At 39.5% G+C, this 24,986-nt stretch overlaps 1 protein-coding gene across 2 annotated transcripts in view; it reads left to right on the top strand.

The window, feature by feature from the left end:
* Positions 1–24,986, top strand: part of Sp4 (Sp4 transcription factor) — a 66,432-nt gene that overhangs the window by 31,068 nt on the left and 10,378 nt on the right. For both annotated transcript variants that reach the window (XM_006988291.4, XM_076551578.1), the window contains exons 4-5: positions 12,318–12,546; positions 19,011–19,210. In XM_006988291.4, coding sequence (XP_006988353.2) covers positions 12,318–12,546; positions 19,011–19,210 — 429 coding nt within the window. The remainder of the gene's footprint in view (positions 1–12,317; positions 12,547–19,010; positions 19,211–24,986) is intronic.

Here is a 24,986-nt window from a genome sequence, read left to right as displayed (position 1 = left end):
TACCCCTTAAAAACCTCAGTATTCAAATCTTAAGATGGGGATAACATAGTAAGTCCATGGGGATATTAGTATGTAAAACATGGTAAAATTTCTTACCTCCACAATAGGTATTAAATGATAGCGTCTATTATAGAAGATGGAAAAATAGAGGGGAGGCAGGAAGGACTTCCAGATTTACTATTTGGATAGTTAAAAGAGCTCGATTAATTTGTCTGGCTTTTAGACAGATTGCCTCTGAGGAATCTGTTCGGAAATGCTTCCTGACAAGAGTGACAAAGTGACACTCCTAGGAGATATGTGAGTGGAAGTTACAGAACTGGGAAGCATTAGCTTATACATGACAGTAAATACGAAAGCGGATGAGATCACCGTCACAAGTAGGTCACCTGAGAAGCCAGAACCCTAGAGAGCAGTGTGAGAATTGTAAAGGGGAGAAGAAGCCTATTGAGGACAGTGAAGTAGAGTGGTCAGAATGGAGTGAGATCAGTAAAGCACAGGAGAACTTGGGAAGAGTGATCAGGGGTTTAGAGTACGATTAAGAATGTCTTTACTAACATAGTATCATGACTTCTGTCATGATATTTAGCAGTGATAGGAGACACATCTAATGAATAGTTTGAAAAGAGAATGAGTGGTGAACAATAAGGAAAACAGATAAATCTGTAAGGGTGTGGATTTAAATACTGGTTTAAAGATAAACCAAGAGAGAAGGGAGACATTTCTGACAAAGTTGAAAGCCCAGAGTACAGGATCAGAGATGGAGTGAAGAGCAGCCGCAAATGAAGCATAGTGACCTTCTAATGTATTGACTTTGGATTGGAAGGAAGTCTGTTGACCAGAAATGAAGTCCATGTGGGCGAGTAGTTTTGCATGCACACTGCTGCAATCAACCATTGACAGTGAGCATGGAAGTGCTGTGTTCAGAATAGTACCCTGTCTTAGGGTTTCTATTGCTGTGAAGAGACACCATGATCATGGCAACTCTTATAAAGGAAAACATTTAATTGGGGCAGGCTTACAGTTTCAGAGGTTTAGTCCTTTATGATCATGATGTGACATGTTGGCATGCAGGCAGACATGGTGCTGGAGAAGTTTCTGAGAGCTCTACATCTTGACATGCAAGCAGCAGGAAGTGGTTTGTCCATCACACTGAGCATAGCTTGGGCAAAGGAGACCTCAAAGCCCACCCCCACAGTGAATACTTCCTCTAACAAGACCACACCTACTCCACCAAGGCCATATCTCCTAATAGTGTCACTCTGCATGAGCTTATGGAGACCAGTTACATTTAAACTACCACACACCCTTTGATTTTTTTTTTTTTTTTATTGCATTCTCCTCCCTGCTTCACCTCCTGGACGGGTCTACCTAGACTGGCAGAGACACCTATTAGCAGGATCATAATAATGCTAATAGAAAAAGATAAATAATAGTTATTATGCAGTAGCACCCTCTCATTTTTAAAAAGATTTTATTTTTAATTATCTTGGGGCATGGGTTGCACACCTTAGTGCAATGCCTTTGGAGGCCAGAACAGGGTATTTGAATCCCTTGAAACTGGAATAATATAGCTGTTTGGTAAGCATCTGACATATGTGCTTGGAACTGAACTCTAGTTACAGAACCAGCATACGCTTAACATGTCTTTAGTCTACAGTATCTCTTTTAACTGCACAGTCAGTGGATGCAATAGGTTTTTTTGGGCGGGGAAGTAGTCTAAGTTGAGCTTGCTGATTTGCACTTAGAGTCTTAGAACTCAAATGAGAGGTTGAAGCCAATGGATCATGATCTAGTGAGATTAGTCCAAGAAGTCAATATGTAGGAACAGCTAAAAAATGATGTAGGTTCATAAGTTCATAAGGCAGTAGGACTATCATTGACCAAAATAAACTTTATTATTAGCCTGTCTTATTGAATGGCTGTGTGTTAGGTTCTGTTCCTGGTCCTAGAGATGTGAACAGAGAACACAACTTACCTGATTTTTCTCAACATGTAGAAGTATGGTGAGAGGCTAGGGAGATGGCTGTACAAGCTTGAGGACCTGAGTTCAAATTGCCAGCAACCACATAAAAATGCTGGTGTGTTTGTGCACTGTAACCCCAGTTCTCTGAGGGCAGGGCAGAGACAGGAATATTGCTAGGGCTTGCTGATGGCCACTTAGTTCCAGGTTCAGTGAGAGACATTGTCTCCAGAGAATAAGGTAGAGTGATAGAACAGGACACCCAGTGTCTTCCTCTGACTTCCATGTGTGTGCTGTGTGTGCACACACCAAATACAAAATAAGTCGGCTAAAACAGTAAAGAAGAGAGACAAAACTAGGTAGGTAATTATTAGACTGAAGAGGAACCATTTTCAGATGTATGATTAGGAATGGCATTTCTAAAGAAAGGAGGTTTGAACTGAAACCAGAATATCACTAAAGAGTCAACTATCTTCGAATAGCAGAGGCACCCCTACCCAGGCTGGAGAGTATGTGCCAAGTCCCTACAAAGAGGAACACCATAATTGTTTAGGGCCAGAAGAATAACGAGCATACTGAGCCAGAGAAAGACTGAAACAAGGTGAGGACTGAGATGTTGGCTTGCACATGTCCTGCTTTAGAGTTTGGTGGCTTAATGGATAGTGGAAATAAAGGCAGTGTGTTGAATGTGAATTGTCTGAGAAATACATCTAGATGAAGGATGTTACTAGATTTAAATACATAAACCCAAGTATACCTTGCTTTATATTATTCATCAGAATTCAGGTTCTTGAACAGATGGAAATGCTCATAACATGGAGGCTTGTGGAGTTTGTCAAAGACGTGGTGAAGAGCTCTAAGGATTCTGGGATCTTGAAGCAATTCTTAAGATAATGGAGGTCATGTTTAATACACTACCGCCTGAAAGGTGTGAACAACTGTTGTGTGAACGATAGCTAGAAATTGGTGGTTAGAATATTGCAAGTCTTCAGGGGATGTAAAGACTTCCCCCCATCTTGAACTACTTGCACTTCCCTGGGTTCTATGCTATAGAGATTTTGTAAAGCACCTGTTCAGAAAGAACTCTGTTTCCAGAGATGTTTGTTTTCTTGCTGTATGTTACTGTGATTCTAGGCACACAAGTAGTTTGCTTAGCTAAGGTCATACTTACAGGATCTTTTATGGAGTATTTAAAACTTGTAAATACTCAATGTATATTGAGGCATTGCAAATTATATTTTGTGTTTGTATACTGGTGTACAATATAAGATTTTACCTATGAAAAACCAGCTTGATCATCAGAAGTGTCCCCTTTTGTTTCTGAGGAGTGGGGGCTAGCAGTGGGGATTGAATGTTAGGCTTTATGCATTGTGAAGCAAGCCCTTCACTACTGAGCTTCATCCCCCAGCCCCAGAAATAGTGTGTGTGCCTATGTGTATGGGGGGAAACAGAGAAACAGACAGAGAGGGACACACACAGACACACATACCACAAACCCCTCTCTTCACTGTAACACTGGATGCCCTGGAACTACTATGTAGACCAGGCTGGCGTCCAGCTCACAGAGATCTGTCTTCTTAATGCTGAGATTAAAGGCATGCACCACAATACTTTGCAGAAACAATTCTTGAAGTCGGTAAGAGACATGAATTTAAGGGGGTTGGGAGGACTGCTTTGGTTAAGAACACAGAGTCCCCGAGTGTGTGATGGTGACTTCACAGATGGGGCCTTACTTGGGTTGCTTTACCATGTGTGTTGATTTAAAGATAAAGACATTGTGAACTTCCTGAAACCCTTCCTAACAAAGTCTGCATTTTACATTCAACCTACTGTGTCTTCAGGTTCAATCCTAAAGTGTAACCAACCCACAGATGAAGTATTTGGGGAAAGGGATGCAATTTATGACTTTGGCTAACTTTTTTGTGGGTTTTTATTTTTGAGACAGGGATTCACTATGCAGGCCTAGCTGTCCTGGAATTCACTGTGTAGACCAGACTAGCTGTGACCTCAAAGAGATCTACCTCCTGCGGGCTGGGATGAAAGGTGTGTGCCCCTCACACCCAGCAACTTCTGAGACTTTGAAAAAAAGAATACAATATTACAACTTCTTACATAGGTTGTATTAGAGGTTAGAAGTAGACTAGTGGTGATTTAAACTAATGGGAGGATGTTGTGTATAGGGACTATGCAGAGCTATGCCATTTTTGTGTAAGGGACGTGAGCATCTGTAGATTTTAGCATATGGTGTTAGATGAAGAAGGGAGTTCTGAAATCAACTCCTGTAGATGCTGAAGGATAGCTGTGTTGTGTTTTAGCCATAGGTGCCCCTAAGGAGTCAGAGGGCTGCAGGTTTGCAGTGGAGGGTGAGATTAATTTGGATGGGAGAGTCAGTCAGGGATTAATTTGTTGAGAAAAGGTGATTTCTTACTTGGTGATTTTCAGTTTTCCATTTAAAGTACCACAAACGCAGGTTTTTTTTTTGTTTGAATTTGTTTTTTTTTTTTTTTGTTTTGTTTTGTTTTTAAGATTTATTTATTAGGTATACAGTGTTCTGCCTGCATGTATGCCCACAGCCAGAAGAAGGCACCAGATCTCATTATAGATGGTTGTGAGCCACCATGTGGTTGCTGGGAATTGAACTCAGGACCCCTAGAAGAGCAGCCAGTGCTCTTAACCGCTGAGCCATCTCTCCAGCCCCACAAATGCAGTTTTAAAATAAGCACTTTTATTTTACTCCACATTTGTTTCTGCTAGCATAGTGTATCCTTGTAGTGCTACTCAACTCAGTGGCTAAGGGGAACAATAGCTAACATGTTATGAACAGTTCTGTGCCATGAACTGTAGTGAGGGATTTGTAAGTATTACCCCTCTATCAAATCTCTGAGGTGGATCTCTTATAAATTGATGTTTTCTTTCCAGTCTTTTCACATGATGAATCAGATATGGGGAAAGAGGTGGTTATAAGGCATATCAATTTATACTGTAGGATAAAGTCAAGCCATGAAAATAGTTCTGTCATGTAGGGAGTCTTTCTCTACCCTGTCAGCCAGCTCCCAAATAAGGACACAGAGTCTTCTTATTAATTATGCAAGCTTGACCTTAGCTTAGATTTGTCCCACTAGCTCTTATAACTTAAATTAACTCATTTATTTTCATCTACATTCTGTCACGTGGCTCATTACCTCATCTCTCCATACTGCCCATGCTGCTTCCTCAGTGTCTGGCTGGCGACTCCACCTTCTTCTTCCAAGAGTCTTTTCTGTCCCCAGAAATCCCGCTGATACATCTTGCCTAGCTATTGGCTGTTCAGTTTTTTATTACACCAATCACAGCAAATACATCTTCACACCATGTACAAATATCCCACATTTCCCATCTTTGTCTAAATAAAAAGGAAAGGTTTTAACTCTACCATAGTAAAACTATATACAATAAGAACAATTATCAGGTAAGAATTACATTCATAATGTCTAGTTCATTTGTATTTGGCAAATTCAGAGAAAGTACTGTATTATTTATCCTATCTTAGTGAGCCCAAACTCTTACCTAAACAATTTTCTATCCTAACTTGTATTATCAACCCAAAACTATCTTTTCAGACCTCAAAACATTTTCTTAAACAATTTAAGCTTTTATGTCTCTCAATGTTATATACTTTATAACTCTTTTGTGAGTTGCTTTTCTGAATTTGGTAACAAGGAAAACTGTAACTTTAACTATCTCAACTTCAACTACACCAGAGACCCAAGAAGGATTTAATATTACCTGAATAAACAGCAAGTGGAGAGCAAGCAACTTCCAAAACTATAGAAATGACAGAGACATATGGCTGCCTGGACAGTCACCCAAGGTTCCTCTGCAACATTGGGGCATCCATCTTTGGCCTATAGGCCTACAATATCTGACAGACTTTTTTGTGAAACAGGAAATTTTTGGAGGACTGTCCTACCTTGTCTTGGCAAAGTTTGGCCGTTGCCTTCTTTTGTGTTCTCCTTGTCTCGTTTGACAGTATACTGTTACCAGTCAAGGCAAGGGCAGTTTCTTGCCCAGTGACTAACTTTGCTGCAGTAAACGCAAACTCCATATGGAGGTTCTTCAATGCCCATTATTCTTTTTTGAAGTAAATTGGTGCTGCCAGGAACAGACATATCTTACTGTCATGAAAGCCCAATGTTATTAAAACATCTTAAATGCTACATTCTGTAGGTTTCTGAAGTTTTTGAAGATCATCTATCTATATGAAATATATCTCTATGACCTTGAAAACATATCTAACATGACTACAAATTTGATTGTTATAGATGACTAACTACTAACCTGTGTTTCTTAATTATCATAAATGGTTTATAATAATAGCTTTCAAGGACTAGAACTTGACATGCCATTTTTAAAGGAGCTGCATAGGTACAATACTTTCAAGAGTAGAAACACACATACACACACACATATTATGTTGTAACAAAACCTTAAATTTGTATCACTATACAAAAATCCATACCAGTGTAAAATATTTGAGACTAGTAGTTGCTTTTTAGTCTAAAAGTAGATTCAATAATCCACCCTTTTATTCTTTCACTCTCATATCTCCTTTTTTCTCCCAGAGGAGATATCTTTGAATCTAACCTCCCTTGCTTAGTTTTCTTCCTAACCATGACCAGTAAGAATTTGCAGCCAACCCCCCTAAATGATGACAAACACCCATAACCCACTGAACAACCCAAAATCATTCACCTTACCTCTTGGGAATGTAGGCATTGTATTCTTAAAATTGCTTCCTGTTGTCTGAGGGAGACAGCATCTTTAGGGGACTCTTCGAAAATTGGGATAATGGTCAAATCCTAGGAGAGCTAGCTGTATTATTTGTTGTCCAATCTCTGTGTAATGGGAAAGTTCAGGGCTGAAGTCCTAGCTGGAGTAAGTGTGTGAGGCTGGATCATCTCAGGTAACAGCTTTAAAGTAGTTCTAGATGCAGGATTTTGAGGAAACTGCAACAGAGGCATTCTGAGAGGCTGGATCACCTGGGCTACTTGTCTTCATTGATGTCTGGTCCTTTTGTTCTGAAAACACAAACTTTTAAAGGTAGCATATATTTCTGTATTAACACAAGTATGGAATGTGCGGTACACACAAGTCAGCTAAAGATGTTTTTTTGTTGTATGTTTGAAATATGATGCAGGTGAAAGTCATCTGTCAACTTTATAAGTCCCTTTGGACTGCATAACCAAATCTCTATCCATGCCATATGAAAGGATGGCATGTAATAATAAGTCATGAGGACTCTGTAGCCAACAAGACTTATCATGTCTCATCCAGTCTTAGAGCTCTTCCCATGTAGAGGGATCAGCATATACAACACCTGCCCTGTAGACTTTCTTGGCTTCTTCTTTTTTTTTTTTTTTTTTAATGTCTGTAGCTAAGATTTTCAGGAGGTCTCCCCCAATCAAATCTGATCTTCATCAGTTTTGAAGAGAACCATAACATTTTGCTTCCTGCAGAAACAAAGACATAACCTCTCCCCCAATGCAGCGTATTTTCTGACTTCCATTTTGAAATGAAGACATTCTTAAAATATAGAGGTTGGTGTAGCCGGAAGCTTTCTCTGGTGTCGCCCGCCCCACAGTCCCCCAGCTGCTTATAAAATAATCACTCAAAGGCTTAATATTAACTACCAATTGCATGGCCTATGGCAGGCTTCTTGCTAGCTAGCTCTTACAACTTAACTCATTTCTATTAAGTTGCCATGTGGCCATGGCATTACCAGTCTGCTGGCATCTTGCTGCTCCTTTCATGGCGGCAGCTGGCATCTCTCTCTCTCTCCTTTCTTCTCTCTGTATATCTGCTTGGATTTCCCACCTGCCTCTAAACTGCCTTGCCATAGGCCAATGCAGCGTTATTTATCAACCAGTCAGAGCAACACATATTCATAGCATACAGAAAGACATCCCACAGCACTTCCCCTTTTCTATCTAATCAAAAAGGAAGGTTTTAACTTTAACATAGTAAAATTACATATAATAGAACAGTTGTCAAGCAGGAATTACATTTATGATGTCTAGTCTATTTGTATTTGACAAAATTAAAGAAAATATTCTATCTATCTTATATTTGTGAGTCTTAAGGTTTCATATCTAATTTATCTTTTATCATAACCAAGGAAAATTATAACTATTTTGTCTTCAACTACATCAAAGACCCAAGAAAGATATAATATTACCTAAGTAAACAAGAAGTGCATTAAAAGCAACTTGGAAAAATCTCAAATGACAGAGACAGCTGGCTGCCTTGACAGTCACCCAAAGTTCCTCTGTAACGGGGCCTATAGGCCTAGAGTTTTTTAGTAGCTCCTTCCTGTGTCCTGTAGAATATCTGGCAGTCTCCTCTGTGAAGCAGGAACCTGAAGGACCATCTCGCCTTGTTTTGGCAAAATTCAGGGGTTATTTTTCCATGGGTCCTATATGTCCAGTCTATATAACATACTGTCAAGCAGTCCAGGCAAGAGCAGTTCTTTGCCCAACAGCCCATTTTGTGCTAAGAAGAAGATAAATTCCATATGGAGTATCTTCATTGCCCATCTTCCTCTTTGAAGTAAATCAGTGCTGCCAGGAGCAGACATGTCTCATTGTCCAGAAAGTCTTAAGTTTTTTAAACATTTTAAATGCCATATTCTGTAAGTCTTTGGAGTGTTTGAAGATTACCTTCCTAATTGAAATATATCTTTATATACCTAAACAATTTAATTAACGTGACTATAAGTTTGATTATCTTAGATGATTATAATCTGTATTTCTTAATTATATGTTACCATTTTAAATGAGCTGTATAAAAATAATACCTTAAACAAGAGTAGAAATATACATACAGAATAACAAAATTAACTTTAATGTTGTAATAAACTAAAATCTATAGCAATGTAAAACATTTTAAACAAGTTGTTTTTCTTAGATTCAGTAATCTACCCTTTCATCCTATCATATCTATAATATCCCCTTTTCTTCTTTAGAAAGAGATTGCATTTATAATCAACCCCCTTTAAATAAAAATATACAGTTATAAACAATATTTTGGGAATTTGGGCATAGCTTCTATTATTTTCTGCTGATTGGGAGCATTGGTAATCTTATGGGGATCCTGAGAAAATTAAGAATTATAGTTAAATCTTGGCTGTAGTAGTCTGTGAGGATGGATTGTCTTAGCCAGTTGCTTTGAAGCTGATTTTGAATGTTGGATCATCTGGGCCATGGTTATGGGAGACCTTTCAGGAGGTCTTGGTTGATCAAACTGTATTAGTCTGGAAGCAATCCATAGATTCTCATCTCCTGTGGAAACAAAAGCAGAACCTCTTTTCCAAAGCAATGTATCCTTAGACACAAATTTTGAAGTAAAGATACCTTTAAAATATATATATTGGTTTAACTCAGCAGCCTTTATAATCAAATGTCTTATTGTAGTTAAAAATTCCAAAAACAATATAATCCAGATCCTCTGTGTGATTTTTATCTTTACATGGCTTATTTTTTATATTATTTTTATCCCTTTTAAAATTATCTATTTTTTTATATAACTATCTATCCTCCTTTTCCTCTCTCTTCCAAGCCTACATATATTTTTTGCATATAATGTAAAAAACCATTTAGAGGTTTATTCCATCTGAATCTGTGGACTCTGTCCACTTCAGCTTCCCAACATGGCGGAGGTACTCAGGAGAGTCAAGCTTATCCCGCCAACTCTAGGGTTCATGATCCCTTCAGGTAGCGTGCAGCTGGCCCATAAACCCTTTTTGTCTGTATGAGTAAAGGCTAAATCCACCATGCAGCATGCTGTGCAGCTTGGAGACAGCTTTGTACCGAGGCGGGAATCTGCAATGCTGCGCTCAAGCCTGAATGCTTCAGCATCTCTGTACCGGCCTGCATGAGACATGAAGTAGGAAGCTGGTTTTGGCTCCACTTTAGAATCTTTTATTAAGTTCTCTCAGGTTTTAGGTGGAAACTCGAGCCGACACATTGGGCAGCCAAATGTAGTTGGGAGGTTTCTCCGACGTCTCCCCCAACTCCCACCCCCAACCCCATGTTCCCATGTTCCTCTGGGCGTGCGGTTGATAATAAAGCTGCATTGGCCTATGGCAAGGCTTCTTGCTAGATAACTCTTATAACTTAACCCATTTCTATTATCTATAAGTTGCCATATGGCTGTGGCATTACCGGTCTGCTGGCATCTTGCTGCTCCTCCCACAGCTGCGACAGCTGCGACAGCTGGCGTCTCTCTCTCTTCTCCTCACTTCTCTCTGTATATCTGTCTGGATATGCCTCTAAGCTGCTTTGCCATAGGCCAATGCAGCTTTATTTATCAACCAATCAGAGCAACACATATTCACAGCATGCAGAAAGACATCTCACAGCATGTTGGTTTAATTTGCCAGTTTCAATAATTCAGTATCTCTCAGCAGCTATTGTTTTTTGCACATTAGAGCTTAAATTCCAAGTCAACAAAGTACCATACAGGATCCAGACACCCTGTGTATTTCCCATCTTTGTGCAGCTTATTTTTTTTTATTACTTTACTCTTTAAAGATTTTACTTTATTATTTTTAAACTGTTTTTTAATGACTGTCCATACCCACTTTTTACTGTGTCTGTTTAAAGGTTTTCTTGGTCTGGACTGCTTTACCACGTGCCCCAGCACTCTCTGACTGTGAGACAAACCTGAATGGCCATGCCAGCTGCTCTCTCTGCCCCACCCCTTTTTCAGTTCCCTCAGAGCCTAGCTTCATGCTAGGACGTTTACTGCCCCAGCTCTGGGAAGCTGCTGTGTCCATGACGCGGCAGGCATTTTTACCTAGCACACTGGCTGCTCAAGTGCTCTGCTGCACTGCAGGGCCTCTTTAAAAGAGCCCCGCCTCTGTACACCAAGCCTGCCCTACCTGAGAGACCGTTTTCTCAGGCCCTCCGTGGATATTCAAGCCTCCACGTTGGACATCATATGTAGTGAGTCTTTCTATGTCCCGCCAGCCAGCTCCCAAATAAGGACACAAAGACTTCTTATTAATTATGAATGCTTGGCCTTAGCTTAGGCTTGTCCCACTAACTCTTATAACTTAAATTAACCTATTTATTTTAATCTGCATTCTGTCACGTGGCTCATTACCACATATCTCCATACTGCCCATGCTGCTTCCTCAGTGTCTGGCTGGTGACTCTGCCTTCTTCTTCCCAGTCTTCCCTGTCTCCAGAAATTCCACCTATGCCTCCTGCCTAGCTATTGGCCATTGAGCTTTTTATTACACCAATCACAGCAAATACATCTTCATATAGTGTACCAGTATCCCACAACACTGTCATATTATGCATTTTTCATAGTTTTCCTAGTAAGGAAGCAAAGTTAGTATATACCTGAGACACGGTCCAAGGATTAAAAGCAAAAGCATAAGAAAAAACTAAAGTTTAAAGAAAAAAATTATGTTTGCTGTAGTGACTATATGTACGTCATCATTGATTTTGCATTTAAACCACTTAGGATGGATGTGGTGGTGGTATGCCTGTAATCTGAGCATTTAGGAGGGTGAGGCAGAAGGATTGTGAGTTTGAAGCCAGCTGAGTTAAGTAGTGAGCTCTAGGCCAGCCTGTGCTATGTAGCAGTGCCCTGTTTCAAAAGAATAAAGTAATAAGACATTTAATTCTGTTGTATACTAAAAAATAAAGCAAAAATTGTCATCACTAAGGAGGTGTTTGCTTGTTTAGAAATGAGAAATGTCTCTAATTCTTAATCCTTTCGCTAGGATTTTTTTATTCCTGTATTTTCTCTTTTTTCTTTTGTTGTTGTTGTTTGGGGTTTTTGGTTTTGTTTTTGTTTTCTTCACAAGACAGGGTTTCTCTGTGTAGTTTTGGTGCCTGTCCTGGATCTTGCTCTGTAGACCAGGCTGACCTCAAACTCAAAGAGATCCACCTTGCTCTGGGATTAGAGGCATGCATCACCACCACCCGGCTATTCCTGTATTTTCTTGGCATATGAGATAATATTGTTGACTGTAAGTAATAATGATTTGTGTTTTTATAGCATTTTCCATCTAGGGATGAGTGTTTACAGGTATCTCACGAGTCCTCACAGTATTTCAGTCAAGTTGTTATGTTTATATATAATCCCAGCAGCTGGAAAATGACAAATTGAGTCCCTAAAATAAATAGTGTATGTTTTGGAAGGATTAGCTTGGTATAAATCATTAACCCCTTTATTCTTTGTGCATTGCTTAAAAAAAAAAAAAAAAACTAACATTTTAGAGCTTTAAAATGTCCATATGAATTTTTTACATCATTTCTTTAGGAATAGGAAGCATCCTAATACTCTGTTTTTCTTTCTCTTTTAGGTCAGCAGCAAGGACAGGATGGAGTGAAAGTCCAGCAAGCTACGATAGCTCCTGTAACGGTGGCAGTTGGAGGGATTGCTAATGCTACGATAGGTGCTGTTAGTCCTGACCAACTCACACAAGTGCATTTGCAGCAAGGCCAGCAGACCTCTGATGCAGAGGTGCAGCCTGGCAAAAGGCTTCGAAGAGTTGCCTGCTCGTGTCCTAATTGTAGGGAAGGAGAAGGAAGGTAACTGCCGTTCTCACCCTGGCTCTCTGGAGTATTAAGCAGTCATTGGCCACCTCCAATCACTGGAGCCTCCTGAGCATTCTCGGGCAGAAGCAGGAATGCAGTGTTGTTAAGTTGGGCTGTTTGAGGAGCAGTCCTCTGCATTGTGTTTTATAATTTTTAAGAAATGAATTTCTTTTTTCATTTATTAGGGGAAAACTTTGAATACCTTTATTGATTTCAAACTAACTCCTGTTCTGTGCTGTTTGCCTGTTTGCAATATACAGTGCAGTAGTTTGTAATCAGTCAGTTATACAGCTGTCACCAGTGTTTTAAAACACTTTTGTCATCTTCAAGAAAAGTTGTGTCCCTCAAACTCCTCAGCTCTACTAAACTGATTTCTGTATTTATAGATTTTACTATACTGGACATTTCATTCAAGTGGAATCATACAGTATTTGAATTTTTGATGGCCTAATCAATACTTCATTTCTGCTGTGAACAAATAATATTCCATTGTGTGGAATATTTAGTATATATGTAGTGCTTGTTTATCCCATCACTTGATAGACAGCAGAACTCTTTCCTTATTGACCATTATGACCATATGACCAGTGTATACATGTATATAAAAGTGTGCATGCAGACATTCACATTCAGCTTTTCTCTCTCTCTCTCTCTCTCTCTCTCTCTCTCTCTCTCTCTCTCTCTCTCTCTCTCTCTCTCTCTCTCTCTCTCTCTCTGTGTGTGTGTGTGTGTGTGTGTGTGTAGACATAGAGTTGCCAGGCTGTGTGGTGACTGTTGAATCATTTAAGGAACTGCCACACTATCTCCTAAAGTGACTGTACCATTCTATATTCCCACCAGCACTGTATGAAGGTTCCGGTTTCTCTGTAGAATTGCTAGACTTTGGCATTACCTGATTTTTTTAAAAGTCAGCTTAATACTCAGTCTGAAAGTGATATCAAGGTGTGGTTTTGATTGAAATTTTCTTAGTGATTAGTGATTATTTGATCATCTTTTCATGTGGTTTTTGATCGTTTGTGTATCTTTGGAGAAATGTGTATTTAGATCCTTTTTCCACATTTAATTGCGGTCATTTTTAAAAATCACTGAAGAGTAGTTCTTTATATATTCTTATTTATATATAAGATCTCACAAGGACATGATTTGGAGATATCGTTTCCTAGTGTGTGGAATGACCATATACTGTCAAGATTACGTCTTTCAAAGCACAAAATCTTTTGAAGTATAATTTTTTGTTTCTTCTCCCTTGTTTGCTTTTGTTTTTAATGTCATGTTGAAGAATCCATTGCCAAATCTAATGAATGTTCATAGTTTTGTTTTTGAGTTTTACAGATTTTACTCTGATATTTAGATATAATAATTCTTGGTTCCCTTTTCTGATGTGATATGAAGGAAGGGTACACCCAGCGTCATTTACTGAAGTTTCTTTTCCCTCTTGAGTGGTCTTAGCTTCCATTTCTCAAAATTGCTTTAAGTGTTTAGCAACACTGGGGATTCTGTATGAATTTTAGCATTGCTTGTCAGTTTCTACAGAGATGGGAAGTGGTATTCTGATGGGAATTGAGGTGAAACTGCAGGTCAATTTGGGGATAGGGACAACAATATTGGGTCTTCAGGTCCATACAAAGAACACCTTTCCTTTTATTTAGATTTTTGCTAATTTGTTTCATCAGTATTTTGTAATTTTTTTTAGAGTGTAAGCTTAGCATTTGTTAAATTTATTCCTGTTAAATCTTCCTGGTGTTATTATAAATGAAGCCATTTTTTTTTTATTTCTCTTTCTAAGTGTACAGAATCACATTGGCTTTTGTGTACTGATCTTATGTTGATGATTTCTTCTTGTGGTTGTCTTAATGGTTGCTTAAGAGTTCTATATATATAGGACTGAAGAGATGGCTCAGCAATTAAGAGCACTGGCTGCTCTTCTAGAGGACTCAGGTTCAAGTCCCATCACCCACATGGTGGCTTACACCTGTCTGTAACTCCATTCCCAGGGGATCCAAAATTCTTCTGGCCTTTGTAGGCACTTACACACATGTGGTATGCAGACATATGGGCAGGCAAAGCACTCATACACATCTTTTAAAAATTGAAGATTTCTATAAACCAAAAATACACACTGGAAAAAAGATGGTATTCATCATGTTACACAAAACTCAACTCCAAGTGGATCAAGGACCCCAACATAAGACTTGATATCCTGAATCTGATAGAAGAAAAAACATGGAATAGGCTTTAACTCATTGTCACAGGAAAAGATTTTCTGAACAGAACATAGATAGCACATAAGACTAATGACTAGTAAAAGGCACTTCAGGGCTGGAGAGACATGGCAGCTCACAACTGTCTGTAATTCTAGTTCGAGGAAATCCAACACCCTCTTCTGGACTTAGCAGGCGTCAGTCATGCAGGAGATACACAGACAGACATGCAAGCCGAATTCACAAATGAAATGGTTAAAAAATAAATAAAGGGGGCCTCATGAATCTGAAAAACTTCAGTGTGGCAAAGGACACTGTCATTCAGACAACTTACCAGCCATACATCCTGTAGAGGGTTAGTGTCTAGAGTATGTAGAGAACTAACAAAACTGAACATCAAGAAAATAACCTAATTAAAAAGTGGGGTACAGAACTAAGCAGAGAGTTTTCAAGATGAAGCACAAATGACTGAGAAACACTTTTTAAAAATGTTCAACATCTTTAACCATCAGAGAAATTAGAACCACCTTGAGATTTCATCTCCTATTGGTCAGAATGGCTAAGATCAATAAAACAAATGACAGCTCACATTGGTGAGGATGCAGGGAAAGGGGTTGTTGCTGGTGGGAGTGGAAATCTGTACAGCCATTATGGGAAACTGTGGAGATGCCTCTGGAAGCTGGGACTTGATCTACTTCAAGATCCAGCTATCCCTCTCCTGGGCATTTATATCCCAAAAGACTATACCCTACTACAGAGACACTTGCTCGTCTATGTTTATTGCTGCTCTATTCATAATAGACAGAAGTTGGAAACAGCCCAGATGTCCATCAGCCAATGAATAGATAATGAGAATGTGGTACCTTTACACAGTGGAATATTGTTGAGCTGTTAAGAAAAATGAAATTTGAAGGTAAATGGGTGGTGCTAGAAAGCATCATGCTGAGTAAGGTAATCCAGATCCCAAAAGACAGATATCTATGTTCTTTCTTATATGTGGATGTTAGCTTTAAGCTTTCAAAATATATGCTACAATCCAAATAACCACAGAGGTTAAGTACCTAGTAAGGGACCAGGGGAGAAGAGATAATTTCCCACGTAAGGGGAGATAAATTAAAGCTATGGAGAAATAGAGGGGCTTCTAGACTAGGAGGATTAAATAGGGAAGGGGATGGGAAGGAAAAGTAAAGAGAGGAGATGGGGAGGGACAGCTAACACTAAAGGCCATTTGAAAAAACATGGAAACCTACTGTAGAAGCTTCCTAATATATACGTATATGAACGGAATTTAAATGGAGTCACTAAATAACAGGGGAGACAATACCCCAACTAGACATCTTATGCCACTAAGTAATACCTTCAGTGCTAGGAATGGGTGCATACTGGTGCTCGCAGGCTTACATCTTATTGAGTAATTTACCAAAGGGGTTCTATCGAATCCCCCAAATATTTACAGGTTATTGCCAAGGTTATTGGTTGTTCTCCACAACTTATTTATAAGACCCTATTTCTGAAGACAATATTTACACCATCAAACATGTAAAAGGCATACTGGTACCTAATAAGAAGCTTCACTCCTACTGATTAGCATTCATGGTACTAGAAAATATTTTTGCATACTGCAAGAAATAGATAACCCAGCTACAAACCCTGCAACCTGCTTGTAAGATACACTGGTACAATAGGGGCACAAATGTTATGTGAACAATCAACCACTTTTTAAAAATTGTATTTAAGGTCTTTTCCATGAGATAGAACCCATACCTGCAACTGATGAAGTGGCCAAGAATCTGAGACTAGATAGAACATGAGCGTAAGGGAAGACTTTACTACTCTTCTGCTAAAGGAACATAGCAGTGAAATGACTCCTAGTGACATATTGCTATACCCATAGGTCAGTGACTCACTCAGCCTTCATCAGAGACACTTCTTGCAGTAGATGGGAGTTAACACAGGTCCATAATTTTACAGTGTGGAGGGAGTGAGAAACTTTGGAGGACTCAGTCCTAAATGGGATGTCTTCACCAAACTCCTCCCCTTTTGACTCAGGGGTATGTGTAAAAGGGGAGGAAGAAAGACTGTATGAGCCAGGGGTGGTGGATGAGTCCAAGGAAATAGTATCTTCCACACATGAACTCACAGAGACTGACAACATGCACAAGACCTGCACAGGTTCAAGCCAGATGGGGTTGTAGCACTGAGAGGAGGGAGTGGACATGGGGTCCCTGTCCCTAACCAAGAAGCTGTTTGTAATTGATAGCCACTAGCAAAGGGAAAATCAGTTTTCTCTAATGGAGTGTTGCTGGATATATCAACCATACTCCAGGGCAGGCCCCATGCCTAGGAATAGTTGGCCAACACAAAACTAACTCTATTTTTATTTCATTTTCTTTTGTTGTGGCAATTTTTGTCTTGTTGGTCTTTTGCCTGTTCTGATTTTTAATTTTGTCATTTTTTTTCTTTTGAAAAAAGAGAGAGACAACATAAAGTTGATTGGATAAGGAGATGGGGGAGTTCGTTTGTTTGGTTGTTTGGTTGGTTGCGGGGGGTCATCTAGTTTATCACTCTTTAAATATGACTCTAGCTCTAGAACACTGGATCAAGTTGAGGAAGCTCTTTTCTTCCTCATTTTAATCACAGAGGATTTTTAGGTCAAACACTTCATTGCGTTTGTTAAAATGATCAGGAATTTTTAAGAATATTATATATAGTTTGTAACATAAGTAGTTGTTACAAGTCATCATTTTTGCATGTTTATGGTAAAAGTCCTCCTGGTTATGGTGTATAATTCTTTTTATAGGTGACTGGAATTTAGTTTGCTGCCCCTTTTCTCTCCTCCTCCCCACTCCCCTTCTTCTGCCGGCCTCACAGTCTTTCATGCCTGTGCCTCTGGAGAATCCTGGCACCATAAGCATGTGCCACCACACACTGCTTAGTTTGATGATGTTGAGGGTCCTTTTCGTCTGTGTCCATGAGGTGCTGGTCTCTGGGTTTTTTGGGTATTCTTATGTTGTTGATAATATTGGTCTCATAAAATGAATTGGAAAGTGTTCCCTGCAGGTTTGTTTTTTGAACAAGTCTTTGAAAAGCTGGTGCTGTGTGTGTGTGTGTGTGTGTGTGTGTGTGTGTGTGTGTGTGTGTGTGTGTGTGTGTGTGTGTGTATAGTTATGGTAGTACATGCCTTTAATCCCAGAGGCAGGCAGATCTCTTCTGAGTTTTTGGCCAGACTGGTCTACATAGTGAGTTCTAGCATAGCCAGGGCTGTAGAGAGAGACCTTGTCTAAAAAAACAAACAAACAAACAGTTATATATATGGGGGGGGGGGCGCGGCGGGATTTCATCAGTAAAGCTGTCTGACGCTCGACTTTATGTAGTTCTGACTAACTCTTAGTTATACATTTATTTTGATTGATCTCTTGTTTTTGTTTGTGTCAGTTTTTAAATTTTCTGTTTAAGAACTTGTCTGCCTCATCTAAGTGGTTGATAAAAGATCTATTCCTAATGTTCCTTTAAGATCATTTTTACTTTTGTGAGATTGATAATGATTTTTATTTATGAGGGTGTTTATTGAGTCTTTTTGTCTTGGTTAGTTTAGCTGAAGGCTTATCGTTTTGCTGAGTTCTGGGAGCATGTGTTTGAAAATTTTCTAATCTCAAAGCTCACTCTCCTTTCTACCCTGGCTTCTTTCCACAGACTAGCCAGCCTGTGGTTTATCTCCAATGACCATGTGTCTTTCCCCGGCTACCTTTGCAACAGTTATTTCCTTTTTAAAATGAGTCCTTCAGTTCAACTTCAGCTCTCTTTCAGATTGTCGGTTTCTTTGAGGAGATCTAGAGCTCATTCTGGGTAGAATATCAGAATCAAGGCTCTTAAAGTGATTCCCTATTGAAGGCAGAGCAGCAATGTGCTCATGTCTTCTTAACCTTGCTTCTCCCAGCTTGATGGCTCTAATTTGTGAACTGTGCATGAAAGTCCAGAACTACCTGGACCATATCATTTTCATCATGTCACAACTAATGTGGAGCTCCTGTCCATGGACTGGGCACTGGGTGCCTTTTAGCCACACCTCCCTGGGACTCTGCCTCAGCACAGATAGCTGGCAGTAGAGTGAGGAACACTGTGCCCCGCCCCTCTCTGGAAGATAGTGGCGGTTTGATTGGGAGGTGGGAGGGGAGGGAGCCCTGTATGTAAATGACCCACCATTCGGCACTGACAGAATCTGAGTTTGGGGTATGACTGTTGGTTTTGTTCTGTTAGGGGCAGCAGTGAGCCAGGAAAGAAGAAGCAGCACGTTTGCCACATTGAAGGGTGTGGGAAAGTGTATGGCAAGACCTCTCACCTCCGAGCCCATCTTCGCTGGCACACTGGAGAAAGGCCTTTCATCTGCAACTGGATGTTCTGTGGCAAAAGATTCACACGGAGCGATGAGCTGCAGAGACACAGAAGGACCCACACAGGTTAGTCACTTTATCTCGGGCTGCAGCTGTTCTTTCTACTTAGTCTTCCAGTGCTTACTGAGAGTCACACTGCTGAAGGTCAAGACTCCTTTCCTCCTTTTAATGGACATTTATTTTACTTCTTAAATTCTGTCTCCGTGTTTATGTGACCTGGAATTTGTTTCTTTTGCTTTCTAGGATGTTAAATACATACAATGTTTTTATAAGTTTAAATGTGTAAGAAGAGAATTGAATTATGATTTTAAGCATTTTTTAAGGAGGAGAAAGGGGGTTAAGAAAGGCAGTATCTGCTTCCATATTAGACTGTCAACCATCCATCAGCCAGAGGCATCGAGCTGTTCCTTACATTTTTGGAGATGTCTAGAGTTGTCAGATCTTATCTTTTAGCATACCTAATTGCTTGACATAGAAGCAACATTTCTCCCTGAGGAAGAGGCAAAGACCACTGTGGTTGTTTTTTTTTTTTTTTTTTTGGGGGGGGGTTTTGGTTTGGTTTGGTTTTTTTGTTGTTGTTGTTTTACTTTTTGGGGGCCCGCCACCCAGCTCCCAAAATAAATACATGGATACACGGAGATTTAGTCTTTCTTAAGAATGCCTAGCCTTAGCTTAGCTTGTTTCTAGCCAGCTTTTCTACCTTAAATTATCTCGTATCTCTTTAACTACATTTTACCTCTTAGCTTTTTACCTTTCTTTATTCTTTATATGTAATTGAATGATTTCCTGTGTCCCACCTGGCCCAAGATTAGGACAGATCTCTCTCTCACCCACAGTCCCATAGCTGCTTATAAAATAATCACTCAGAGGCTTAATATTAATTACAAACTGTATGGCCCATGGCTAAGAATTCTTGCTAGCTAGCTCTTTCATCTTAAATTAACCCATTTTTATTAATCTATGTATTGCCCTGTGGCCATGGCATTACCAGTCTTTTAGCATGCTGCTCCTTGGGGGGCAGGCTGGCGTCTCCTCTGCCTCTGCATTTATCCTTCCTGTCTCTCTCTTGGATTTCCTGCTTGGCTATAACCTGACTCACCATAGGCCAGAGCAGCTTCTTTATTAACCAATCATAGCAACACATATTCACAGCCTACAGAAAGACATCCCACAGCATATGTATCTTTTTTTCCTTCCTATTCCATGGATGGCTGTGTGACTGGGTGGCTGATCCCTGGTGTCCTCCTCTTCTCCTTTTCTCGCTCCTTCTCCTCTCTAGATTTCTCCTCCTATTTATTCTCTCTGCCTGCCAGCCCCACCTATCCTTTCTTCTGCCTCATTGGCCGTTCAGCTCTTTATTAGACTGTCAGGTGTTTTAGGCAGGCAAAGTAACACAGCTTGACAGAGTTAAGCAAATGCAACATAAAAGAATGCAACATGTCTTTGTATCCTTAAACAAATATTCCACAGCATAAACAAATGTAACACATCTTAAACTAATATTCCACAACAGACCACCCTTCGCTGTTAGTAGATCTGATCCTTGCCAGTTCTGTAGCACCATGGCAGCCAGCCACTCTGTTTGGCCCTGGAGGCTGAGGATGGTCTGAGCACCTGTTGGAGCTCCTGGATGAGCTGAGAGGGGAGCTGATAGTAAATAATTAGGGAAGTAGTTAGTCCTGGTGTTCCAGTGATGATGCCACCAGTAACACCCAGGGCTGCAAGAAGGGACTGGACCTGGACCATTCGTTTGTCATTTCATGCCTCTGTAAACTGTGATAGGAACCAGCATGGTTCTTCTCTGGGTACTACCTCCAATTTTGGTAAAAGGAACACCAGGACACAAGTCCCTGACCACGCAGTAGGTAGGCAGCGGTAAATTTGAGTGCCTGGTAGGTGGTCATTTTGGTGACTTTGAGTAGTCTCCATTTTGTCTTTATAAACCCAGGAAATGTCAAGAATAATATAACAAATATCCACTTAACATTCTTTTACAATTATATTTTTTGTTATTTTTAGTAATCACCTCACAAAGGAAGTCATTATCAAAGACAGTGGCCACCATCGGTCTGTGATTTGGTGTCATATTCCTAGTGTATTTTTAATACTCATGTATACTACTTGTGGGTCTACATAGAAAGTCATGTTTTATACAGGTCATCAAATGTTACATAATAGTATCATTCTACATACTTTATTTTAAGAGATACGCAGTATTCTGTCACATGACTACCACACTGCACTAAATTATTTCCCACACTGTTGGTTATTGGTAGGCTCTTTGCTGTTACCAACTTTGCTGCTTTGACAGTATTGGACATGTTTAAGGGGCAAGAGTATTAGATCATAGAGCATGTGTGTTTGGTAATAGGGTCTCTAAAATGACTACTTAACATTTCTCCTTGACTAGTGGTGATTAGAAGTTTGTGTTCACACATTCTCAGTACTGTAGTGCCAGCTCCAGAAGTTTGTATCTATTTAAAACAGTTTCTCTTTTTAAAGTTTGTACTTTCTGTGATTTTTCCTGAGATCAAGCACCTCTTTATGTGTGTTGGCTATTCTTCTTTGTCATCATACGTCTCACTTTTCTTCTGGGGTGTTTCTCAGTCATGTTATTTATGTAGTCCCGTCCCCCCCCCCCCATATTTTGTGTTATCTTTTGTCATATAGAAGTTTTATATATTTAGTTACAAAATCTTTTTTAATGAAAGAAATTCAAGTCTAAGATAGTTGGATCTCATTTGAAACATTTTTTCTTACAGCCTTGAATTTTTTGTTTTTGCCTCCAATTTGGTCTTTAAAGTGCCCAAAAGGGTGATTTTGTTTCCTTTTGGTTTTTTTTTTTCTTGCCCCCCTCTCTCTGTCTCTCTGTCTCTCTCTCTCTGTGTCTTTCTCTCTCATCTCTCTCTCTCTCTCTCTCTCTCTCTCTCTCTCTCATCTCTCTCTGTCTCTGTCTCTGTCTCTGTCTCTCTCTCTCTCTCTCTCTCTCTCTCTGTCTCTCTGTCTCTCTCTCTCTCTCTCTCTCTCTGTGTGTGTGTGTGTGTGTGTGTGTAATGAATTGAGGCTGTAATTTTTTTCCAAGTGGAAAGCTATTTTTTGACTTAGTTTATTTTTCTGTCCTAATTTGCACTAACATTTTTCTCAAACTGTCCTCTATAATTTCTGGGTCCCCTGTTAACAAAGCTTTTACTATTTGTCAATTTCTGTACCAGTAACACCCCATTTTAATTACTGTAAGCTGTATTTAATCTTGGCATCTGTTGAAAGCACATTCAGGCACTCACCTTCTGTTTAGAATGTGCCTGGTTCTTACTGAGTACATTTTGAGTTAGAAGTTAACTTACACAAGCTGAAGTTGTATGTTGAATACAGGGGACATCCTAGAAGTGGCCTTTCTTGTGAGCTGCTGTTTATTATGTATTTGAATGTGTTACTCATTTGGTGCTAAAGCAACACCATGAGATAGAAACATGCTTCGTCCTGCAGGTTAGAGAACAGTCTCAGTGGTCTGGGGCTGACTATGAACAATGGAGACCCTGGGCTCCATCCCCAGCACCATAGGTTGTTAAATAAATCACAAATCCCAAACACAGAATGACCCACTTTGACATGCCCATGGAGTAGCAACACAAATGAGCATTAGTGTGTTGCTCTGTCCAGGAGCTTAGCATTATGCTACCTCTGAATTTTGATTTTTACATTTTTAAATCTCTTAGTATTGCATGGTATTTCTAATGCCACTTCATTCTTAACATTTATCAAATATGATGTGATTCAAAATTAATCCTGTGACAATGTTGTGTCTGTTCTTGAAAACTACTTGGCTATTTATGCATATGAGAAGATGTAGTATCTCTTCCCTGGATTTGCAGTGGGAAAGGTTAAAGAACCCAAGAATAATTGCCATTTGTTTGATCTGAAGCTTTGCTTTGTGATTGTTTTGTTTGAGTTGATGGTTTGTAAAGTCTTCTACATTACACATACATCCATACTCATACAGATGCACAAAACATAAATGCTTCAAAATCAAATATTAATAATTTAGGGTAACCCTCCTCCTCAAGACAGGGTCTCATGTATCCCAGGCTAGCATCAAACTTTCTATGTATCTGAGGATGACTTGATCTTTTTTTGTTTGTTTGTTTTTGGTTTTTCGAGACAGGGTTTCTCTGTAGCTTTGGAGCCTTTCCTGGATCTCGCTTTGTAGACCAGGCTGGCCTCCAACTCACAGAGATCTGCCTGCCTCTGCCTCCCGAGTGCTGGGATTAAAGGCGTGTGCCACCACCGCCCAGCAACTTGATCTTCTTATCTTCTGAACTTCCTAATCTACCTGCTTCCACCTTCTAAGGGCCTGGAGTACAGCCATGCACCATCATGCCCTGTTCATGGGAGTTAAAGCAGGGAGTTAAAGCAGGGGCTTGTGCTTGCTAAGCACTGTGCCATCTGAGCTGCATCCTTCACCCCTCTCTCCCTCCTCCTCTCCTTTCCCCTTCCTCCCTCCTCCCTCCCTCCCTCTCCCCTCTCTTTCTCTCTCTCCTTTTAATATGATCTAAATCATAATCATCTGCTATCTTACTAACTCAAAATCAGTTGTACTTTATGTTTATTGATATAAATATTTTAAATACATGTTATCCTACATACAATTATTTAATTAAACCATATTAAGGGAACTAGGGAGATGGCTCACCATTAAGAGTTTGTGCTACTCTTGCAGAGGGCCCGAGTTCATTTCCCAGCATCAGTGTAGGGCAATTCACAAGCCCTTTAACTCAGTTCTAGGGAATCCAACTTCATCATCTAGCTTCCACAAGTACTGGTGTTCATGTACATGTACTCCTCCATAAACAGAGTTGCATTCACATATTTTTTTTAAAAATCTTTTTTTAAGGATTTAATGATGGGAAATATTAAATAAAACATATTAGGGACTAATATTGGGACTTGGTAGTAGAATGCTTGCTTAGCATGCAGGAGGTACTGGTCTCAGCACTGCAGAGAAAGAAGGCAAAACCTATTTGGCACCAAAAATACTAAGCCAGCGTTGATGTGCTTATAAAGAGGACTTTTAAAGATCTTTGAGATCTGTAGCAAGCCAAAACAAAATGTAAATAAACTTTTAAAAATTAAACCAAAGCAGGAAAACAAAAGCTCTAATTGATTAGCACTATGAAACACTGCTGATTAAAATTTGACTATTATTTATTGTATAAAATTAAAATGATATTACATGGTAAAAGAAGAGTTGAAAATAGTCATGCCAAGTGCTTGTTAAGTTTGTTGAAAACAGTATCAAACAAAATACCTTGAAATAAGTATTGATTAAAAGTTGAATGTGTTTCAGTTGAAAGCCTTGATCATTCATGGCAAGAATCATTTTGTTCAATATTTAGCCACCACTCTCAAAAGAAACACATTGATTGACTGTGAGTAGGTAAATAAGTTATTTTTAATCCCTTTTGAAAGTAGTAAGGATCAATCTGCTTTGCTAAAATAATGTAAAGTTTGTAATGATCTGTGCACAGAGTATTTAAAAATCAATAGCACCTAAAACTTGTGAAGGAGGCTCTTCCTCACCAGGAGAAAATCACTGGGCCCTGTTTTTCGTTTTTTTTTTTTTTTTTTTTTTTTTCTTCTTGTGATGACTACCACAGATGCTGTGGGTAACCTCTCTTTAGATATACATCCTGAAATATTTTGCCTGAATCTATGACACTCAAGTTAATTTTATGAATAATGCCTGGCCTGGTGGTTCATTCCCTTAGTATCAGTCCTCTGGGGCAGGGGAAGGTGAATCTCCGGGAGTTAAGTCAGGCTGATTTGCATAGCAAGTTCTGGACCA

Source organism: Peromyscus maniculatus, chromosome 14 (genome assembly GCF_049852395.1).
Source record: "Peromyscus maniculatus bairdii isolate BWxNUB_F1_BW_parent chromosome 14, HU_Pman_BW_mat_3.1, whole genome shotgun sequence".
Classification (NCBI taxonomy): Eukaryota; Metazoa; Chordata; class Mammalia; order Rodentia; family Cricetidae; genus Peromyscus; species Peromyscus maniculatus.
This window is presented reverse-complemented; position numbering and strand designations above follow the sequence as displayed.